Source organism: Schistocerca cancellata, chromosome 8 (assembly GCF_023864275.1).
Source record: "Schistocerca cancellata isolate TAMUIC-IGC-003103 chromosome 8, iqSchCanc2.1, whole genome shotgun sequence".
Classification (NCBI taxonomy): domain Eukaryota; kingdom Metazoa; phylum Arthropoda; class Insecta; order Orthoptera; family Acrididae; genus Schistocerca; species Schistocerca cancellata.
In genome coordinates this window covers 320,882,454-320,903,772 of record NC_064633.1, presented here as the reverse complement: position 1 = coordinate 320,903,772, position 21,319 = coordinate 320,882,454, and the positions used below count along the sequence as shown (strand labels likewise).

The window sequence follows — 21,319 nt, the reverse complement described above, 5'->3', positions numbered from 1 at the left end:
GCGCGAACAATGTCGTCATTCAGATTAGCGGAACTTACTGCTGTGCCTTGGAGTGTGCACCATCCCCAAAAGCACAGGAAGAAGCACGTGAAACAGTTCTTTCTTTCCATATGCTGGGAGCATATCCTCCATAATCGAGCGAATTTTAAAAATATTGAAAATTATGACTTCGTCCCGTCCACGACCCAATGCTAGTGGGCTCATTGGCACTGTTAAAGGTAATTCGGAAGGAAGACTGGGTTTAATATCCTATGGAAATCAAGGTCATTAGAGCTGGAGGAAAAGCTCTGATTGTGTCAAGGATAGGAAAGGAAATCGGCCGTGGCCTTTCAAAGGAAGCGTCCCGAGGTTTGCTTGGAGGCCGGCTGGAGTGGCCGAGCGGTTCTAGAAGCTACAGTCTGGAACCGCGCGACCGCTACGGTCGCAGGTTCGAATCCTGCCTCGGGCATGGATGTGTGTGACGTCTGTAGGTTAGTTAGGTTTAAGTAGTTCTAAGTTCTAGGGGACTCATGACCTGAGAAGTTAAGTCCCATAGTGCTCAGAGCCGTTTGAACCATTTACTTCGATTTAAGGAAATCATGGAAAACCTAAATGTGGATGGCCGGACGGGCGTTTGAACCGTCGTCCGCCCGAATCCGAGCCCAGTGTGCTAACCACTACGCCACCTCACTCGCCAAAAAAAGAAAAAAAAAGATAATTTGGGACTAATTAAGCGTGGAGAACTGAATATGTATTGTGTATGTGAAAGTGAGACTGAGACCATTTGCAGAAAAAAACGCAATAATATCTTATGATACGTTATTCACTGTTTATTTTGTTGCTGTACGTTTGCTTGGATTGATTAAAATACTAGTATCATCTGAAAAAATATCTGTTGATTACGCGTTTGATGGAAGGTCATTTATATATGTGAGAAAAAATAGTGCACTAACGTAGGTGCAAGGAAGGTAGCTGTGAACAAAACACGAGTCACACTAAAGATAACGCGGTTCATTGACGAACTCCGTAACCGATTTCTCCCCAATCGAATTATTAAATACAAATTTCTGGCATCTTTTGATTAGATATGCTACTGTCCACTGGTAGGCTATACTAGAGTCCTGCATGACCGAGTAAGCGAGCACAAAATACGAGGTGGGGCGAGCACACCCTGACTAGATAGGCTACCCGCACTAGACCCGGTGACCGAGCATAGAAGCCGTGACCGAGTACGTAGCACATAACTTCAAACACATTACACGTGCTATTATCCGTGAGACACTGCAGCCAGTACGGGCTTCTCATTTGTGGTGTCTCTCTCTCTGTAATCAAGCAGCGCGAGGAAGCCAGTGTAGTAAGACGTAAGATTGAAACCAATGTTTACACATTAAAGAAACGGGAAGGTCTAAAAAGCCAAGTATGGAGTACATTTCTGTTGGTTGTAGATGAAAACAGTGGGTCTGCTGGGTACGTATCGTGCATAAACTGCTCCACTTTATTGTTTTTCAGTCGGGAACCACTCATTTAAAGAAACACAATTGCAGGAAACCTCACAAAGATCGTTTCTTTGGCCGTCCTTCCGTGATCTTATTGTGCTTGAAATAAGTGAAAAGCAAGAAATTCTTAGCAATGTGCGACAATGTGTGCTACGTACGCAGGTACAACATGCAATCATTAACATAATCTTTTTGCATAATTAGTGGAAAGTGTATTATAGAGAAACGGAAATGTTGTGACTCGTATAATATTTCATTAACGTAAAACATCTCGTTTTTCTGGGAACGGGGGTCGGGTTGTTTAGGGGAGAGACCAAAAAGCGAGGTCTTCGGTCTCTTACGGGATCGTTTCGACGATTTCCATATCAGTTCTGTATAACTTGTCTCTTTTGTTTATTATCATAGATCCTTCAAGTACTGTGTCATCACCACCCAGAAAGAGAGATCGTTTCAAGGAATGGAGGAACAGCAAATCATCCACAGCAGATGAAGTAGATCTGTACATTTTAATGCACTCCGGAGATGATGATGACATCTTAAAGTGGTGGAGCAGACATGAAACAGATCTGCCAGCTTTGGCTGCAGATGCAAGAAGTATTTTATGTATCCCAGCAACACGCGCACCTAGTGAAAGATGCTTTAGTAAAGCCGGCATGTTACTAACAAATTGCCGCAGCCAATTAAATCCGGAACGCGTTAGTGATTTACTGCTGATCAACAATAACTATAATTTTGTTTATGTTGCAAACATTTGAAAAGTATGACAAGTTACTTACGTCTGTAAATGTTTAATGTTCTTTGTATGCTTTCTGAGGTGTTGGCATAAGTGCCAACACCGTGTTGCTTGAGGAGGCCCAAATGCACGCTGTTAAAGCTCACGCAAACTGTCGTGAGGTCTGGAACAGGTCAGAGAAATAAGACTAGCAAAACAGGAGGTAACTGGTAGAATACTTAACTTTATTCCATAATTGGAGAACATAGGTCTGACGGTAAAGGCTTTATAAGATAACCAGCAGAAGATAAATGGCGCCTTGCTAGGTCGTAGCAATTGACGTAGCTGAAGGCTATGCTAACTATCGTCTCGGCAAATGAGAGCGTATTTGTCAATGTAGCATCGCTAGCAAAGTCTGCTGTACAACTGGGGCGAGTGCTAGTACGTCTCACTAGACCTGCCGTGTGGCGGCGCTCGGTCTGCCATCACTGACAGTGGTGACACGCGGGTCCGTCGTATACTAGCGGACCGCGGCCGATTTAAAAGCTACCACCTAGCAAGTGTGGTGTCTGGCGGTGACACCACACTTTCTTTATGAAGATGGTTGTCTTCTAGATTACAGGGAAAGCACTTATTTAATGTTTCCTATAAATGAAAGGAAAAATATATCTTTTGTTTGGAAATGAGACTCGTCCTCTATCCGCGATTGTATTGAAATATCATTTTACTTTCCTGATGCTTTATGAATTTAGCTGTGTCACGTACCCGTTCTTGGAAATGTTACTTTTGTATTAAAAGAGAAAGAGAGAGAGAGAGAGAGAGAGATACACTGTGTGTGTGTGTGTGAGAGAGAGAGAGAGAGAGAGAGGCGTTGGATTTGTACAGTAAAGTACAGTGCAGCGAGCCGGGGTGAGGCGAGGTGAGACGTCAGTGGTGCCCGGTCATGCTCGGTTATCCGCGTGTCCGGAATCCGGACAACAGACATGGCGCGAGTACGTGACCGAGCCGAGTCGTGTGGGGCCGGACACGAGCTGCTCGGTCCCCCCGTCAACAGGCGAGCAGTGACAGGTCAAACACGGAGCGTTGCAGCACTCTAGGCTATACCACCAGTGAATACTTCATCCATGAAGGACGGAATTTGAGGGCTGAAACTGTTGATAAATACAAATAGAACAGCTGTCTGTGTCAGTCACTTGCTTATTTTGGCACTACGGATTTCGATCGTTGACACCATCAGTTCTCCACCTGAGAATGACGGTGTGAACCATCGAAAAGCGTAGTGGCGAAGTAAGTGACTCACGCAGAAAACTGTTTCGTTTGATTATACCATCAGTTCTGTAAAATCTTATTTATCTGGGAGGATGACGAATTTTCAATCATTCAGATGAAGGAGAAGGCACTCGTACTTAAAATATGATACTAAAAATCACTTTTCCCTATTAGAAGAGCCTGTTTTTCGTAAGACAACTAAAATCAGCAACTACAGTGCTTGGAGAGCAAAACTTAGCAACGCAGGCACAGCTATCACGAGAACCAGTGCTGGCACCTTATCATGTCCGCCGGCCTGTGTGGCCGACCGGTTCTAGGCGCCTCAGTTTGGAACCGCGCGACTGCTACGGACGCAGGTTCGAATCCTGCCTCGGGCATAGATGTGTGTGATGTCGTTAGGTTAGTTAGGTTAAGTAGTTCTAAGTTCTAGGAGACTGATGACCTCAGATGTCAAGTCCCATAATGCTCAGAGCCATTTGAACCGTATCATGTCCTTCCCTTTATAGGGAAAGGAAAGATAGCGCCAAACGTATGTTGCGCGATCGGAAGGTCCACACCTTCTTCATCCCCTTCAGATACTGCTCGGGTGACGATAGGACGGAACTCAATTGCACATGTAGTGCCAGATGAACAGTTTCTTGCAAGCTCGTTAACTCCACTCTTGCATCTCAGAAACTGTATTCAAAGCATGCGTGTGTTTCTCACCAAGGCGCTCTCCAAACTCGAAATGGCGATGGCATCTTCTTACCTTACACCACCTCAAATGGAGACACTTCAGTGCTGGTATTTATTTTCGTATTATGCACACTGGCCACAAAAGATAAATACTTGTCCGAATCCTTATGCTCGGACTTCACATAATAACTAAGCATCCTTCCAGTCATCCAATGAATCTGCTGCATCTTTCCATTTGACTGAGGATGAAGTGGACCAATTCTAAATTTCTTCACTCAGTTAGGCTCAACATGAAGTTCGTCTCTTGATTGTTATTACTGTTTCTAGCAGCCCAAATTTCGACACCCATCTATTCAACGACGTTTGTGCGATTGGGATTGTCTGCTCGTCTGGTATTGGTACCATCTCAATGTTACACCAGAAGTATGTTACTCTGTGCATCAGGATAAGCATTTCTCTCTCTGTCACAGAATAATTTCTATCAGCTCCATTCGGTTGTCTCGGTGTAAAAGCAATAGTGTTCTGTTCTATCGACCTCCAGGCTCAAAATGGACCCAAGAGTATGGCTTGATGCTTCATAAGATAATATAAATTCCTTTCGAAAATCTGGGGACACCAACACTGGACTCGACGTCAGTGCTTACCTTAACTCGACAAACGCTTCTGACAGTGCTCAGACCACACAAATTGGATACCTTTCCTTAATAACAGCATAAGCAGTCGTGTTCTATCTGCAAACCTTCTTACAAATTTCCTACAATACTTCATGGGGCCAGGAAAGACTAACTCCTTCCTTGTCCCTGGTACTTGAAAATATCACACCACCTACACTACTGGTCATTAAAATTTCTACACCACAAAGATGACGTGCTACAGACGCGAAATTTAACCGACAGGAAGAAGTGCTGTGATATGCAAATGATTAGTTTTTCATAGCATTCACACAAGGTTGGCGCCGGTGGCGACACCTACAACATGCTGACATGAGGAAAGTTTCCAACCGATTTCTCATACAAAAACAGCAGTTGACCGGCGTTCAATGGTGAAACGTTGTTATCCCTCGTGTAAGGAGGAGAAATGCGTACCATCACGTTTCCGACTTTGATAATGGTCGGATTGTAGCCTATCGCGATTGCGGTTTATCGTATCGCGACATTGCTTCTCGCGTTGGTCGAGATCCAATGACTGTTAGCAGAATATGGAATCGGTGGGTTCAGAAGTGTAATACGGAACGCCGTGCTGGATCCCAACGGCTTCGTATCACTAGCAGTCGAGATGACAGGCATCTTATCCGCATGGCTGTAACGGGTCGTGCAGTCATGAGTCAACACATGGGGACGTTTGCAAGACAACCACCATCTCCACGAACAGTTCGACGACGTTTGCAGCAGCATGGAGTATCAGCTCGGAGACCATGGCTGCGGTTATCTTTGACGCTGCATCACAGACAGTAGCGCCTGCGATGGTGTACTCAACGACGAACCTGGGTGCACGAATGACAAAACTCATTTTTTCGGATGAATCCAGGTTCTGTTTACAGCATCATGATGGTCGCACCGTGTTTGGTGACATCGCGGTGAACGCACATTGGAAGCGTGTATTCGTCATCGTCATATTGGCGTTTCACCCAGCGTGATGGTATGAGGTGCCATTGGTTACACGTCTCGGTCACCTCTTGTTCGCATTGACAGCACTTTGAACAGTGCACGTTACATTTCAGATGTGTTACGACCCCTGGCTTTACCCTTCATTCGATTCCTACGAAACCCTACATTTCAGCAGGATAATGCACGATCGCATGTTGCAGGTCCTGTACGGCCCTTTCTGGATGCAGAAAATGTTCGACTGCTGCCCTGGCCAGCACATTCTCCAGATCTCTCACCAACCGAAACGTCTGGTCAATGGTTACCGAGCAACTGGCTCGTCACAATACGCCAGTCACTAATCTTGATGAACTGTGGTATCGTGTTGAAGCTGCGTGGGCAGCTGTACCTGTACACGCCATCCAAGCTCTGTTTGACTCAATGCTCAGGCGTATAAAGGCCGTTATTACGGTCAGAGGTGGTTGTTCTGGGTACTGATTTCTCGGGATCTATCCACCGAAATTGTGTGAAAATGTAATCACATGTCAGTTCTAGTATAATATATTTGTCCATTGAATACCCGTTTATCATCTGCATTTCTTCTTGGTGTAGCAGTTTTAATGGCCAGTATTGTATTTATTGCATTTGCTTTTACTGGGAACGCCTTTCGGCGGTTCTGGGGTATCCGTCTCACCCAGACCATCCCTACCATTACTCCTATAATACTGCTACTGGTTCATACCACCACTACCGTCATTCCAACAAAGCCACTGATAGTTCATATCAACCATGGCTGGTGGCATTGCCTCTGCACATGCCCTGTACGTCCACACTTAAACATCGTACATTCGCCGCAAACATATTTCGTCGATCTCTTAACCCCGTCACAACATCAGACTCCTCAAATTCCATTGCTAGCCTAACTGAAATATACAGATCCACAGATGCACCAGTGCGCACCCTGCTAGACATTTCTGGCGCTAAGCTCCTCAGGAAAGCCTCAAGCGCCATTTTCTCAGCTTTCTGTAGCAACACCTTGTTTACCTCATCACTCTGTGTCAGCTCATACCTATGCACATTAAGTTTTCCAATTCTGTCCGCAAAGTCCTCGCTTCATAAGGCTCTTAGAAATCAGACTTGACTGCTCAAGAAAAAAGTCGCGCACTATTCTGCTTGTTATATCTCTGTATCAATTCTTGCCTGAGCTGCTCAAACGTTTATGTGCTGTCCACTGCCTCCCTGCAACGTACAAATGAATTCGCTTCTCCTGACAGGCGCAATCTTGCTATTTGCAGCAATTGTTTGTCCGACAAACGCCCTAAGTTAGGTGACGACGAGGGATCCTCCATACTCTAGGACAACATTCTGGAAAAGGGTGAAACAGGGTTCACAACAACCCCAACTATTCATCTTTCTCTGCTAGCTTATTGCTGACAAATATATTCTCTATCCTTTAATGTTCTACCTGATCAGTTAACGATTGCATAGCTTCCCCACCGGTGACACCTTGTGTCTCTGATTTCGCCACTGCATAATTCTTACAAATATTTACGAATTCAACAACAGCAATACAACAGTGACAAGAACAGTACACTTCTTAGTAAATAACACTACCCCACTTATTTCTGATGCCTCATCAAGAGCTACCTAGACTCCACGTATCGCCTCACCTTATAGCCTTATAGCCAACAAGACGACACGCACAACAAGCAACTGCCACAGACTCATCGCAAGGGGCAGAATGCCCCAGTAAATTACACTGTGCACATCACACGGGCTCTAGGTATTTAAATCTAAAATTGCCTTAAGCTAACAGACATCCATCGGTTCCTCCAGCTTTACAAAAGTAACTTTCCAGCTCTGTTGACCCCTGACCCCTGACGCTAGATTGGATTTGCCACAAATTTGTTAGTTATTTTCTTTTCTAACATTTCACAGTTTACATTTACATAATTTCGATGTACACTCATCAGACACTAACAGTGACCCTTCTTCTCTCACAGTACTGCTAAAGCCAAGTCTTTACTCTTTGAAGTGTACTAATAAAAAGGATGGTATTCTCAATGGAATAGTACCAAAATTCTTAGTGCTTTTTTTTATTCAAGGGGAAAAAGATCTCGTTAAACAGGTCAGTGACTTCTATATCTGTTAATTTAGCTTCAGGTATATACTTTTTCCCCGCAATCTGTACCATAGGTCTAATTCTCCGCCAATATCATTCAAATCGTAAAATTTTTAAACAGATCTGCACGTAGCTTATTTTCATATTCGAGGGACGTAGCTTATTTGTAGCAAAAGCTGGAGTATTTTCTGTTGAATATCGAATAATTAAATGACATGAGTAATTTGATGTATGGTACTAAGCGTGAACGTTGCCAGTGTTCGCTGTCATTTTCTCTTGGCAGATTGCTTCTGAATTTTTGCTTATAAGGAAAACGTGAAACAGTACACTAACATGAACAATGACATTGCAATAGCCGAATGCAAATGGCGCGCAGATTTTCTCACTACATAATATACCTTCGTAGAAAATTTTTCCGGAGCTCTCACAACCTCTGGGAACTGTTGAGCAAATAGTCCGACTGGTTTGTATTTTTCAGACCATATCGTCTCGCACATTTGTAATAAATTGTGAGTGTACTTCCGACTAGTAGCTAATTCCCTAAAAAATTCTATAGTGTCTTTTACGGGGGCAACTCTATTCGTAATTCTCGGCCATGTGTTTGTATCGTTCACAACAAGGTAGCGTTTGTGGCTTGAGTAATGAACGAATGAGGCAAGATAACATTTCTTTCTTGAAATAGCTTTTACACCGCTCTCTCTATTTGCCACTGTAAACCAACTGTCGAAGGCAAATGCTACACAAGTTGTCTGCTGAAAGATTGTTACTGACCAAGAAACTGTCAGTTGCTTCGGCGATTGATGAGGCATCTTGTGACTTTAGATCTACAAAACTCACAAATTCTTTCTGGATTCTTTCGCCGTAGAACGACATGTCTATTGACAACTGTTCCTTCCCAGCTAAGTTTGCTGTCTCATCAGCCAAGACCGTAAGACATTGCTTTTTTTAATATCAGTGCCTGTATTCTCGCGAAGTTTATTAATTCATTTTGTATTTTCTGCGATGAGTAAACAGCATTGCGGTGACAGTTTTCCAGATGACACCTTAACTTGTCATCGCCAGAATTATATCTTAAATTCAGTAAATGTAATAAAACAGCCTCATGTGCATGTTTTCTTCTATGAGGCGTATCATGTATGATGCAAAAAACTATACTATATTTGCCTGTTCTCATCGATGACGTTCTTTAGAGGGTTCCAGGAGAAAAACGAACTGAGGTTGGAAATCGATGTCCGAAAGCGGCGAGGCAACAGAGCATCGCATTCATAGGAGACAAAGCCTTTCTGCGCAGCAGTTCTCAACTGACGATCGTGGCAATTAGTCACCGTCACTGAATAACACACAAAGTTGCGAGACGTTCCGCCTACGACCCGTCTCCGTACACGACCCGTTTGATGCCCAAGGGGTTGCCTATTGGCAGGCGCCTGGGCCTATAACTTCGACGCTCTGTAGCGTCGTTGGATGACGCTTCCGGACACTGGTTTCTATCCTCGATTTGTTCCTACCTAAAGACACCATCTACAGCCTCTTGAAGTTTTTCATTGGGAGCCCTTAGTGCAAGGCTTAACAACTCGCTGATTTCGAGAGTAAGCACTCGCTCCTGTTCACCCTCTTACTCGCGAGCAGAGAAGTTGCTGCGTGGTGAGGAGCGAGGCAAATGCGCATGCGCCGTGTGTTCGCGACGACGCGGGAGAACCGACAACTGCGAAACAGGGGAAGGTCGTTTCTGACAGCGGTGGATCTAAGAGCAGCAATGACGAGTCGCCATTGTGTAACCCCGACAATGACTTCGCATTTCACTTCGCAGTGCGAAGTATCATCTTTTTACACAAGAAGAGGGATAAAGAAAATGTTTAATGTATCATGAGACGCTGAACACTTTCAGTAAATTTAATTTAGACAAGCATTACTTGTCTTACCAAGTCAAAGAATACAGAAATAGAAAAAGTTAAAGATCAAAAAGTTTTGAACTTAAAAGGAAGCTCCCTGAAAAGAGGAAAGAAGAGGAAGAAAAATGAATTGAGTGTGCCGCTCGGATGAGCTATAAAACTGTACTGGTTTTAATATAGTCCTTGCGCCCTTTCACGGTCTGTGATTTAATAAAAGAGTACTTGGCAGTTATACCTCAACGTTTATGACCATCTCAGGTCAAACATTTACGCATGGTGCCGTTGTCAAACATCACAATCAAACATCCATATTTGTTAAGAAGTTGTTGTATATTCTTTAGCGCTTTGTGAAAGTTATCACAGTCACACAGACAGATGTGACAATCTTAGCAGCGTCAAAGACAGTGTAGAAAATATAGAATTATCAAGTAATTTCTTTTTTTTCTTCTTCTCCTTGTTATTCTTCTTCTTCTTCTTCTTCTTCTTCACTTCATGTATTAGGCAAATCGCTGTTACGGTTCAACCTCTTGTAAAGTCTTCCTGAACTCCTTCTTCAAGTGCATTTATAATTTAGAGCGTTTACCGGCAATCTTTCACCACCCATACGATCTACATGTCCCTTCCATTTTCTCCTATTTCCTTTTATGATCTCGTTTAGGTTACATATTCCTGTTTCCTTATACCTTCATTTCTTTTTCAATCCTCTCTTTTACAACCTTCCACTCTCCTTAGAAATCACATTTCTTGAGCCTGTTAAGGGTTGGTACTGCTGCTGTTTTATAAAACATCAATTGGATTTCTTTCCTGGCTTTATTCAGCTAACTTTTTACGGTTGTTCCACATATGGATGTAAATGTTCTTATTTTTGGTCCACGTCATGGTTAGGTTTGTAAGTGATTTCGCATCCTAGATATTTAAAATATTTTACTTGCTCCGAGATCTTATTATTCGAAACTATTTTAGATCTTACTGATTCTCTGTTGTAATGTGAGGCTATTTGCTGCAACTTAATAGACTCATATCTGAAATTCATCTCCATTGCTTGTAATCCGAGTTAGGTTATATGCATATAAAATTACATTCAGTTTACCATCACGTTCTAAAAGAACTCCATTTATGTTCAACATCTTCCATTTGCTTAAAACTTCATTTACATATATACTGAAGCGTGTTGGAGAAAACAACATCTTTGTCGTCCCCCTTTGCTTGTGTTCGTTGGCTTTGTCGTCATATTTCCTGTAGCTATAACAATTTTGGTGTTTTTGTGTGGACTCTTAATAGCATTTATGAGGTGATGTCGGTAGCCTCATTCAGCCATGGTATCCCATAGCATTTCTCTATTCACGTTATCGAATGCTTTCTCAAAATCCACAAAAGCAAGAAGGGTTTCACTAATGAACTCGCCTCATTTCTGTAACTTGTTGCAGAGTAAAATCACTGTCAAAAGTTGATCGTTCTTTTCTAAAACCTGATTGTTCTTCAGAGATTAGCTTTTCCACGACATTTTTGAATTTTGTATTCAGGATTTTGACATATAATTTATAGGCTGAATCCAGGAGCCTTATACCTCGATAGTTATACATTTATTTTTACCGCCCTTTTCAAAAAGAGGTATTACTTTGGCGCTCAGTCAGTGTTTTGGTACCTTTTTATTTCCCCGGCATTTATTAAATATTTGAAGAAGTCTTAGATGTAGGAATAATCCTTCAAATTTCCACAGTTCCATATTAATACCATCTAAAGCACTGATTTTCCTATTTTGTTGTAGCTTTTAGAGATCCCGTCAGTTCTCTCATATCAACGTCGGCCAGGCCTTTTGTGTCATTTAGTTCACATAACGTCTGAATTAGAGCATCATCGTACCATAATTTTTTATAGTGAGGTACCCATTCGTTCTCTCCTATACTATTAGCATGCCTAAGATCATCTTCTTGTCTGCTAAGTGATTTCATGATTTTATAAGCGATAGTTTGTCTGCCATGTAAATGATGCTCTATATTATTAATAATGTGTTCCCATGGTACTGCGCGCGCTTCCCGAGTCTACAAACTGAGCGCCAGGAATGTTGGAAAATAAGTCACGATTCGTAGCGCAACTGAATGGGAAAAATGAAAAAAGCTTCCAGTGGCCAATTCGCGCTTATCTGCAGCTTGAAGTAACTGATCTGCATAGCGACACGGAGTACACAGGCAGTCTAGAGTCCTCCAGGTATTTCCCTCAGGATCGATTTCCTAGTTTACACGAGTCTCCACACGGCCCTCCACCCTGGTCCCTGTCACGATGGACGCGGTACAGTACCCGCTTCTCGCACGCCTAAGCTCATGATCTGCTCGCAGAGCGCACTGGCTGTGAAGCCCTGCTGGCGCTAACTCATTAGGTCCACGAAACGTTAAGCACGCTACTACTCTGTTTGATACCTGCCCAGTCTTCGTAGGTAATTCATTATATTTGTAAACTAATATATCATACACTGAACCAATCTGGGTAGCAAGGCTAATGCTGTCAAGCTAAATGTAGTCTGCTTTCCTTATATTTCTTAATTCGTACACTGAAATGTTCTAGATCCTTACAGGTACCTACCTGTTGTTCACAATCCTTCACCATCAAATAACATGCAATACAAACAAAATAATCTTCATTCTTTGTTAAACCACGAACCATTTACTGCAAAACGTTCTATTCTTCTTCCCACTGTGTTGAAACATTAAGAAAGTCTAATGTTCTCTGTTATACGTAATAAATAAATTGGCGCTTTTAGAAAACAATCTGTTCATTTTAAACTCATCGTAAGAATACTTGAGTTTCAACAACACACCTCCAAAATACGAAAACCTACTGACAAGGGAACGTTCCCAAGTGCCAATAAAAGATTTTGATTAAACTTGGCGAGTGTGTAGAGGGAGTAAAATAATGCAAAAAGTAATTTTTTGTTTGTGTACAATTTCACTCTTAAGGCGTAAAGCACACCCTGGAAGGTAATGTGCCATATTATCTTCGGAAGGAGAATCTTCGAAAAGATGATAAACAAAAAACCTTTCTTTTATCAGTGTTGATGTGCAGTTAATGTTCTTCACAACTGATTAATCGAATATTGTAATAATTTGAAATTTTGCGAAATACTCCACCACCAGCAGTTAATTTTGAAAAACAAAATCTTTTCTTACAACATAACTAAAAGAGGGTTTCAAGCTACGTAAGTCATTGTGTAATAAAGCTGGTTTCTGAAATATGACTTTTGGAAAATAAGCTGTACACAGCGTGCTGTCCGAGTATTTTCATTACACCTAATTAAGATAGCTAAACATTCTTCACTATTCTAGTTATTAACTTTACTTATATTTGTTTTATGTTTCAAATTGTTATTTTACGTTTTGCATCCATTTTTTAAATTACTGTTTCACATGCATGTATTTTGTTAAATTAAAATAATAAGTAATGCATTATTATGACACAAAATCATTACAGTAATGATAATCTGCAAATAAATGCTTAAAACATGACATTTTCTTACACCATTCACACAAAATGAACGGAATTTCTTCACATAACAGACACGTCATAGAACACGGTACAAAACAGCATTATTTCAAATTTTCACAGGTAATCCCCTAAATATCCTGATTTGCATCAGATATATTTCAGTATATTTGGTAAGCCTTTGTGAAGGGAATTGATTACGTTATGGTGATTGCAGCTTCGTTGGATTGTTTCTCACGTGATGATCGACATCATAATCATTCAACAAAACTATCTGGAAATTCTCTCACATAGTCCTTCCAACATTGAAAGCCGTGTACACATCACAACTGCACCTGTGCTGTCGAGCCCTATGGGTTCACAGGATGAACAAGTTGCTTGTCCTCAGGTATGATGCTCTATGTGTTTCTGTCTGATTTCTGAATTTGAGCTAATATCTATTTCTTATCTGATCCCAGTAACCACAGTTATTTACCATTCTGTGCTGGTGGCTCCCCTTATGTTTTCTGTTAACAGATTTGCTAACTCGTCATTACCCCTTGTATTCAGGTGTAGGCCATGAGAAGCATATCCCATCTTCGTATAGCAATTGCTGTAACAGTACAATTATGTGATTTGGCATCCATCTGAAGAAGTCCTCTCAGCTACATGTTCAACCACTTTACAGAAGAGTTAACTCTGGGCTGTTCATGGCTTCACAGTACCTCAACAAAATCCACACTTCGCAGCCGCTCCTATCTTGTCCAGGTCGTGCCAAACACTACATTTTTCGTTTTTAGCCGGGCTGCTTCCAGCTCCCTCAATACCTGATCCTCTTCACTGAAGTCCTCATACTTTTGTTCCAATGTTTCTGTCACCTGGCTAAGACCAGAGCTTAGTTTCACAAAACTTGTGATCTGGTAATCTGCACCCAGTTTTTCCTGTTTCTGCTGGCCTACAACCCAGTCATGACTGCTACCAGCAGTGCTAGACATTTTACACCATTTACCTTATCTCACGTGCACTGACACTTATATTAATGTAATTTCTCTTAATAACAAGAAATATGTAAAAGTGGCTACTAATCTCTTATTTGTGTAATTATTTACGATAGCAGAATTTCCAACGGCCTCGTTTGCACAGTTTTGCCTACTCAGACGGATCCGTCTCTATGGACGCGTTGCTGAGGGTAGGAGATACAGTAGACTGTCTATTTACTAGTTTCTGAGATGTGCCCGATTTCCGCCGATGTCCTACATGTTTCACGAGAGAGAGAAACTTGTTAGCTAAAATAGAAACACTTGGAGAGGGTACCACTGGTCGACAAAAATGATCTTCCTTTCTGTTACAAGAACAATATCGAGGAACGACTTGAACCTCGAGCACGTGCTTCGGACCGTCATAGCAGACAAAATAAGTGAGTTTTTGAGGTGCTTATTTAACCATTTCATTACCTGCCTTATTTCACATCAAATGAATCACAATACATGATTTATTTAAGGCAGTGTCTGAAAGGTAATGTTTCAAAAAGTTATATTTGGCTCAGGGTACAATGTGGTCTTGTACCATGAGCCACAGCTTAAAATACTTGGACAAATCCTATCTTATGAATAGATTTTATTGAATGTAAACATGGGGCTAAAAGACTGAACATCCAAATAAACACATATGAAAGTAACTTTTCCGGTTAACAAAATAGGTCTAAAATCATATTACCAACCATTTAAAAACAACAAATTACTTTTATTATTTTGATCCTACTTAGAATTTCTAAACGGTTGATCTATATTTCCATATTGTAAATTTCTATTAGAATGTTCCTTGGGCCATCACTATGGTGATCACCAACTGGCTAAAGATACAGTTTTCCTCCTATTTGAATAATTATATTTAACATAAACTAACATATTAAAATGTCAGGAAAAATTACAGCTCTATTATTAAGGTAAAATCATAATTATTAACCGTTTAAGTTTAATTTTATTTGTGCATCTATGGCTAGAATAACAGACTAAATGAAACTAAAGAATCGAACCTAAAATACTTGCTTGCCTTTTCCTGTGACACTTTGCCTCAGCAAAATCGCTTCTTAATGACCAGCAATAGTCGGACGACATTTTGATACTCTATTTGACTGGTAACGACTTTCCATTTGAGAAATGTCCTTGTGGAAATTTTATCCAGTTTCGTCACGATCAGCGCAATGTTATCCGAGAAAAAATCCAAATGATCATTCCAGAAGTGCACTTTAAGTAACATGTTACAGTGCATGAAGACTTGTGATCTCAGTTTTTACAGACGCTTGTGAAAGATGGCCATACCATTCCTTAAAAATCTCTCAAGAAGCCAAGGAAATGTTTCCCCCACATTCATTCTTTGATTCGTGGTCTCACATTTTTTTCCTTCGTTTTAAAAAATGTTCAAATGTATGTGAAATCTTATGGGACTTAACTGCTAAGGTCATCAGTCCCTAAGCTTACACGCCACCTAACCTAAATTATCCTAAGGACAAACACACACACCCATGCCCGAGGGAGGACTCGAACCTCCGCCGGGACCTGCCGCACAGTCCATGACTGCAACGCCCCTGACCGCTCGGCTAATCCTGCGCGGTCCTTCGTTTTAACTCCACAAATCGTTGGAAATTCATCTCGCATGTATATGAATGCACATGAAGTTGTCCACAGCACACACATAGCTGTTGACAAGACTCAACTTAATGTGCAGTGGAGGTAGACACTCGTTTCTGGGGTGAACAAGAGGTACGCTCATCACATTCTTCTGTCTTGAAAGAAGATCCTCCCTAGTAGGCCATATGTCCCATAATGGTATTTATTTGTGTCTCCGCTGTCCTACTCGCACAGAAAGCAACAGTGTTTTGAATAAAGAAAAGAATTGCCATTAACCGGAGATTTATAGATGTATGCCATTTGTATTTCTCATTCTGCTTAACCGTGAGCAACAGCTTAAAACTGTCATGTGTCTCCTTGAGACTGACTGCATGACAAATCGGAGCAGAATTAAATTTGCTCATTCTGTGGAAAAGTATTACTTTCAGACTAAGTCTCCTGGGAATCTATGAATAAGCGCCACTCATTTATACCGAAAAAAGTCACTCATCGGAATTGCTGATAAACGACATTTATTTCCTGGATGTACATTTTTGGACTGAGGTTTATGTTCTTTGTAGATGTCTGGATATTTTTGAGCAATTTAAACTACTGAATATTGAAACTGCCCAAGAAAACTGAGACCTTTAGCCAAAAATTGATTTAATTATCAAATTCAGCACCCATGAAACGGCAAACAGCACCAACCACATTCATTGCAAATGAGTGATGTGAAGTAAACTGTGTGACAGAGTTGAGGCAGTGACAAATCCTAGAGGGGCTTGACGGGTATCTACTCTGGTGAAATTACTATATAAGATGAATCAGTGGTACTCACCCGTTGTTTGATAGAGAGATGATCATCGCATTCTCAAAGGAGGAAAGGTCTCCTGAGCGGACAGCTGGTATACTGTAGTTGTTGATAAAGACTGATTTGACATTAGCGTACTCGGGCAAGACATTGGTGGGAAAATAGAAGGGACTGACGCCGTCTCCGATCATTTCGATTCTACTCACACCCGGTGGCAGGTTCGTCGGCAGGTGCGAGCAGCCAATGCAGGAGCAAGTGCTGTTTCCATTCCTGCACTCAAACTGCACTGGCGGCGACGACACCGTGCCTACGAACAGCAATAATGTCACCTGCAGCCACCAAACTCGCCAAAATGGACAAATAACCTGCGAAAGTAAATAAATAAACAAATAAATGGTGTAAGGAGTGTGTCACAACTCACCGTTACATTGATCAAATATTATATTGAGTATAGAAAACATTACAGCTAACTTAGGCTACTCTTTGAATTGCATAAGACTGGAAATACACTACTGTCCATTAAAATTGCTACACCAAGAAGAAATGCAGATGATAAACTGGTATTCTGCTCTGGAAAGCTAATAATTTGCATATCACAGCAGCTTCTTCCCGTCGGTTAAATTTCGCGTCTGTAGCACGTCATCTTCGTGGTGTAGCAGTTGTAATGGCCAGTAGTGTATATACGAGTTATTATTGGACTGTTTACTTTTATTGTAATGGTTTTATTACTCTCATATGACTTTATATTTGCCGTAATTTTCTCGGTATCCATTCTCTGTCTTCTTTCCTGTGTTTTTCATTGCCTTCCAAATCGCAAATGCCGCGCGGGATTAGCCGAGCGGTCTAGTGCGCTGCAGTCATGGACTGTGCGGCTGGTCCTGGCGGAGGTTCGAGTCCTCCCTCGGGCATGGGTGTGTGTGTTTGTCCTTAGGATAATTTAGGTTAAGTAATGTGTAAGCTCAGAGGCTGATGACCTTAGCAGTTAAGTCCTGTAAGATTTCACACACATTTGAACAACAGATCACAAACGCTGCGACGTCAACGGTCTCGTCCTCGCACAACAGATGGCTATGTAACTGCGCTGATTTTTTGGGGCAGCATCTAATTCCCTAAATTACTCTCGCCGATAATTATATTCACTGTTCACATTTCCTCCCCCTTCAAAAATAATTCTGGCTAGAACAGTGGTCTTATGTGTGAGTGAGTTTTGTGTATATGGTTGTATGGATGTGTATGTGTGCTTTGCTCCTTTTGTGAAGAAAGCTTTAGGTGAAAATTTATGTGAACATTCTTATCGTCGTGCCTGCCTACTGCTCGGCGTGTGAGTAGCATTCTATCCGTTTCACAGTATAGTTATTCCCTCATGAAGTTTGTTGTAAATAAACTACTGCACTTCAACAGCAACAATAATGTACATAATTACAGTTTCAGAAGAAAAAAATGACATTCATTATGCCACATTACGGTTGTCTGTAGAGCAAACAGAGGATCACAATGCAGCAATCAAAAATTTTGATTACTTGCCCCTTGATATATAAAATGTCTGACACACAGCAAAGTAAAATCTGATACTTCCAAGAAAATACTACCTAAACCTGTTGTCACTAAACCCTGCTTTTTTGTTCATATCCTCTTTCAAAAATAGTTTTTCTCCACTGTACACTACTTTTTTGGCCAAACCATTTTCTTATAGCTTCTCAATGCATTTCTTCCAATTCATCATAACTCATTCTCTTCTATACTCTACCCCCTCTTAAGCTAACTTAAATCTACTGAGCTAGATGCTAAACTAAGGGACGAGGCAATGCAGCAGCACAAAACAATTAACACAAACATCAATGACAAAAAATTTAAATCGGCAAAGCAATTGCAATATTACAACTAATATAAGGCACTGTGCAGCAAACAAGAAAAATAAATCAGTAGTAAAACTAGCTTAACAGAGTAATACAAAGTGAAATTTAGTAGCACTATGCCTGGCAAACAGCAGCAGCAAATGCAATAACTTATATCTAAACATGACAAAGCTCAATCAGAAAAAATATTACACTAAAGATGGCCATGTCTAATACCTATGTCACATCTTAATACTAGAGTGATGCATCACGATAAGTTACTGTAGCAGACAAGTTACCAAATCGTTTAAAATATTATTTATGCAGTTCCTGTGAAGGGCAATGTCTTTGTGCTCCCTCATTTTTTGGGAAGTGTATTACAAAATTAGTATTTACTGGATCTGTAGACAGAAAATATTTATATTAGTACATCTATAAAATTCTATTTTAACCAATGCTGCAGTGCAGCTAGAAGCATGATATTAAACAAAATGAGCAAATCTCTCAACTAGAAAGACAATAGATGTAAAATGTTTCTCATCATTTCATTAGGCATTTTAGTAAATATCATAAATTAAGAGCTCCACAGTGTAATCATATATTCTCAAGTTTGAGCGTGTCGTATTTGCAATGCTTTCTACAAAGGAATGTCAATAGTGAGGATAATGGACCCCTTTTTTTTTCTCCACCTGTGCCTCTGAAAGGCACACACTAATGGCTTTTTCTCCAGGCGTCTGACACAGGTGGGTGCCCATGACACATTACGTGCTGGTGGTCACTTAACTTTCTTACGGAAATATTTACGACAGCAGTTTCCGCTACAGTGACAGTCTCATATAAAAATATTTCACAGGTCAAGAATTTGCGTTACAAATCTGTAGAAACAAAATCCTATTGATATAACAGTGTCCAAAAAATTTTCGGCGGCGTTGTAATACATTCACGCATTTACATACATTTCATAACTCTTAAAGTACGATTCTTGGTTTCCAACAACCTTTTTCACAAACCAGAGTCCCTAAACACTACTCATTATTCCTTACCTTATTCGTCGACACTTCTTCAATATTTCATCATAACAGATACGTAGCATAATCAAATAACTCATATAGCCTCAGCCTATTAATCATAAACATACCTCACCAGCATAATACACATCGTCATCATAATAATAACATCATAACAGATCAATCACATCTCAAAATCGTCGTAGCTTTCTGAATATTTTAAAACCTACAAAAAATTCTCTGCTCGTTTCAAAAGTGTCATCTACCTCAAACGTACTTTAAAAGTCATGATCTCATACCAAATACATCATTCAAAGCTCTCATAGTATCACAATGGTTCCGAAAAAATATGAACGGTTCACACAGTACAGACAAAATACAGTTTCATAAGTGTGAAGTTACCCAACTGTGTAATTGCGTAAACATCTGCCACTGATGTAGTAAAAAAATGTTTGTTTCTCTGTTAAATAATCACGAGGTAGCTGTGTAATTCTGTGTTGGAGAAATATGGTACCGATGTGTAAAGTTGTATAAGCAAATACCATATTAGCTAGGGCTCCTTATGCTTGCCACACACATGGTACACAAAGTAAGCATGTACCCCCCTGAGGATTAACGTAATTATACCCTCAGGTATTACAGATTACAGCAATGGAATGAAATGTATCACGGAATACTTTCTTTGTAATTCAAAAATCTTGAAGAATAAATGGTTTAAGTACAAAATTAAGCACTCAAATGCGTGTCCTGTAGCGCTAAATGTGCGTCTTGCTGTAAGATAATTCTGTGGAAGTATCGTAGTTATCGTCCTCTGTAAGCAAAGTTCTGCTGAAGTCAATGTACTTACCTCATCATAAACGAAAGTGAAATGCTTTGCGTATAGATATCGTAGTTATTACGTACCTTACCGTGATCAAGAAAGTACTATAATGTAACGTATTGTTGTGCTACGAAAGAGGCTGTCTCATTGTAGCTATACCACAAAAGTTACTACTAAAACATGTTTTACTTTACAGAATAATTCAGAAAAACTGTGCAGATATGAAACAGATACGCCGCAAAAGCAACATTGTAAATTGTCACTCATTAGTAGCGTCGTGATAATATCGTGTAGCTGTCACATAAACTAACCACTGTCTCATCTGGTATCTCACAGAAAGTACTTTAATTCCAGAATTTGTTTTCAAGTAAACCAAAATGTTGCATTAAAATCTCATTAGCAGACCAGTATATGTTCTAAGTATGTGAGCCTTATAGTTGTCACGTAATCGTGCAACTAACAAGCAAGAATGTACACACACAATAACACTGTGTCGTCTGTTCACTATAACAACGCATTCGTAATTTCTGTTTAAATAAGTTCTCTTGGTTCTTGATTGGATATTTAACTTCAAACATTGTTGCATGGTAACAGTTTCTAAGTCTGACAATGCATACTAGAAATGTGAAGTGAAAGGTTTTATGGCAAAGACAAAGTTAACAAGCAGATTATCTTTCAATAAACGGTTTTACATGTGAAATGTGGTGTAAATCTTTACTCTTCCTAGTACGCAGAGTTTCAACTTTAACGCAATTATCATGTGGTATACGTCGGTAAAGAATACTGGAATTCTTCTCAAGGTTAGCGTCTATGTTATTTTTCCATGAGTCAGCGGGCGCACGTGGCTACCTGAGGTGCGAGTCATTGTCTGTTTCTTTGTTGGCGCGCATCATTACTGGGATTAGGAGACCTAACTTCTACAAATTCGCCTTGCCGAGAGGGCCCAGCCCTGTTAGAATCCCGCCAGTTCTGATGAAATTCACGTCTGTCGTTATGATTATATCGTCTGTCGTCATGTCGGTAGTTCCTGCAGTTTCTTTCTTGTCAGTTAAGTGG

At 40.6% G+C, this 21,319-nt stretch overlaps 1 protein-coding gene across 1 annotated transcript in view; it reads right to left on the bottom strand.

Annotated features, from left to right (window-relative positions):
• LOC126094985 (uncharacterized) overlaps nucleotides 1–21,319 on the bottom strand; it is a 165,319-nt gene that overhangs the window by 56,842 nt on the left and 87,158 nt on the right. The window contains exon 2 of the mRNA XM_049909640.1: nucleotides 16,629–16,966. Within this exon, the coding sequence (XP_049765597.1) occupies nucleotides 16,629–16,966 (338 nt within the window). The remainder of the gene's footprint in view (nucleotides 1–16,628; nucleotides 16,967–21,319) is intronic.